The 2,192-nt window shown below is 34.4% G+C and overlaps 1 protein-coding gene across 1 annotated transcript; it reads right to left on the bottom strand.

Annotated features, from left to right (window-relative positions):
- Window positions 1-669: 669 nt before the first annotated feature.
- Window positions 670-1,583, bottom strand: LOC128552590 (serine-aspartate repeat-containing protein C-like; the record flags this gene model as incomplete). Its single annotated transcript, XM_053533638.1, has 1 exon — window positions 670-1,583. A coding segment is annotated over exon 1 (914 nt), but the record flags the coding sequence as incomplete, so codon positions are not given.
- Window positions 1,584-2,192: the final 609 nt, after the last annotated feature.

The raw sequence follows: 2,192 nt of genomic DNA, 5'->3' as shown, positions 1-2,192 counted from the left end.
CAGAAAGGGAATCAAAATAGTAAAAATAATAATAAACAAATTTAAATGAAAATAATATATAAATTTTAATGATAAACTATGCGATAAAACAGTTATAATATGTAATGCTCGTGTGTTACCAGGATATATCAGAGCTAGGGGTACATCGAGGGTATTTTTCTCTTCACATATCTGTCTCGGCCTACCAGCCTCGACGATATGTGCAGAGAAAAAACCCTCGATGTACCCCTAGCTCTGATATATCCTGGTAACACACTCTCACACATACTATAACTATTACATATCAAAACAATACACATGAATGGAGCTAAAATGAGTCAAAATAAATATACTAAAGGCTTTCAAACCGCTTCTTAGCGACACTCCACCGGAAACAGAAAACAAAAACTTCATCAAATAACAGTTTTTTTGTTATTTCATTGTTTCATTGTATATTTTGAATATTCATCCTCATACCTTACGGTACTGAACAGTCTCTCATTTTCAGCATTATAGGTAGTGTATCTGTATCCCGTTCAACACCATACTTCCACTTCAGTTCTCCAGGTCCTTCTTTCCGGCCATATGTCATCTAAGATTACTAGATCTTCAAAGTCATCATCAATATTTTCATTTACATCATTGACATTATCTTCATTTTCTTGATTTTCTCCATAGAATCTATCGTACAAGTCATCAAAATCATCAGCACTAACAGCATTCTGATCATGATCAGAATCATTTCCTGAAGCGACAATATCCGCCGAATTATGATCAGTAATCTTCTCTGCATCAACCTCACTCCCTGATTTATGAACATTTTCTCTCTCTGAGTCTACATCACTATCTGAATTTTGATCGCTATTCCTCACTGAGTCGCTCTCTGAATTCTGATGGGTATACTTCTCTGAATCAGTTTCACTCTCAGAATCACTATTTGAGTTTTGATCACTATTCTTCGAATCAGCTTCACTCTCTGAACTCTTATCGCTATCCGTAACTGAACCGCTCTCTTTGTGCTGATCGCTATCCTCTTCTGAATCAGCTTCACTCACTGAATTATGATCATTATCCCTCATTGAATCAGCATCATCTTTCACTGAATCTACATTCCTGTCTAACTTCTGATCACTATCCATAACTGATTCTACATCACTTTCTGATTTCTGATAGCTATCTTTCTCTAGCAACTCAATATCTGGTCCTTCTAAATCATCCAGTATGTTTTGTACGTCTTGACCATCTAGAAGGTCTAGATCACTTTCATCACTACTGATATCTTCCAATACGGGTTCGTATTTCTGTCGTTTGACACTCGGTTCCACTTCTATATCCTCCGTATCCCTGCTGGAATCACCTTTCATCATTACTTCCGCCATTCGTGCATCCAACATGTTTATTTTTAGCAAGTTTCTTTTCAAATAGTCAATCCTCTTGAATTCTCTTTTACAGTGTTCATACACGCACGGAAAATATTGTACATGTGTGTGATCTACTCTGATGTGTCTGATTAAGTTCTTTTTAAACTTGTAGCTTCTTCTACATTCATCACAAACATGAAAATTATCCAAGCTGTTCTCATCATGTCTTCTCCAAGACGCCATCTTTGCTGAAATGAATGACTCCTTTCTGAAATGAAACACATGGTTAAATCGGCTCCGTTGCACGAAATTTGTATTGAAAATCGCTCCGTTGCACGGAATTTTCGTGATTTGTTTTCACACCTATGAATACAATTATTTGAATTGAATGAACTCCACTAAAATAGTATAATGGACACATTTATTTATAGATTTGCTTATTAAATGTTTCACTTTGCTCTGAACATTATGTCTTTCAGAATATTTTATTTTAAAAATAATACATTAATAAATGTTTTTAATCGATCGGTGTAATATTTACGAATGACTTATATTACAATATCAAAATTTTGCACAAACTTTCAACAATAAATATTTTCCCGCCAAGAGTAACAAAATTCGTGAAAAGTGGGAACATTACTATAGCACAAAAATCACATGACAAGTGCAACATTTACAATGAACGGAGCTTATTTAGATCTTTAACATACAATACATTTATATATCAAAACAATACACATGAACGGAGCTAAAATGATTCAAAATAAATATATTAAAGGCTTTCAAATCGCTTCTTAGCGACACCCAGTGTTACTACGTATTTCTATAAGATTCCGAACCATTTATAGGTAA

Source organism: Mercenaria mercenaria, unplaced genomic scaffold, assembly GCF_021730395.1.
Source record: "Mercenaria mercenaria strain notata unplaced genomic scaffold, MADL_Memer_1 contig_2929, whole genome shotgun sequence".
Taxonomy (NCBI): domain Eukaryota; kingdom Metazoa; phylum Mollusca; class Bivalvia; order Venerida; family Veneridae; genus Mercenaria; species Mercenaria mercenaria.
Note: the sequence above shows the minus strand (reverse complement) of the source record. Positions and strands in the feature narration are given on the sequence as shown.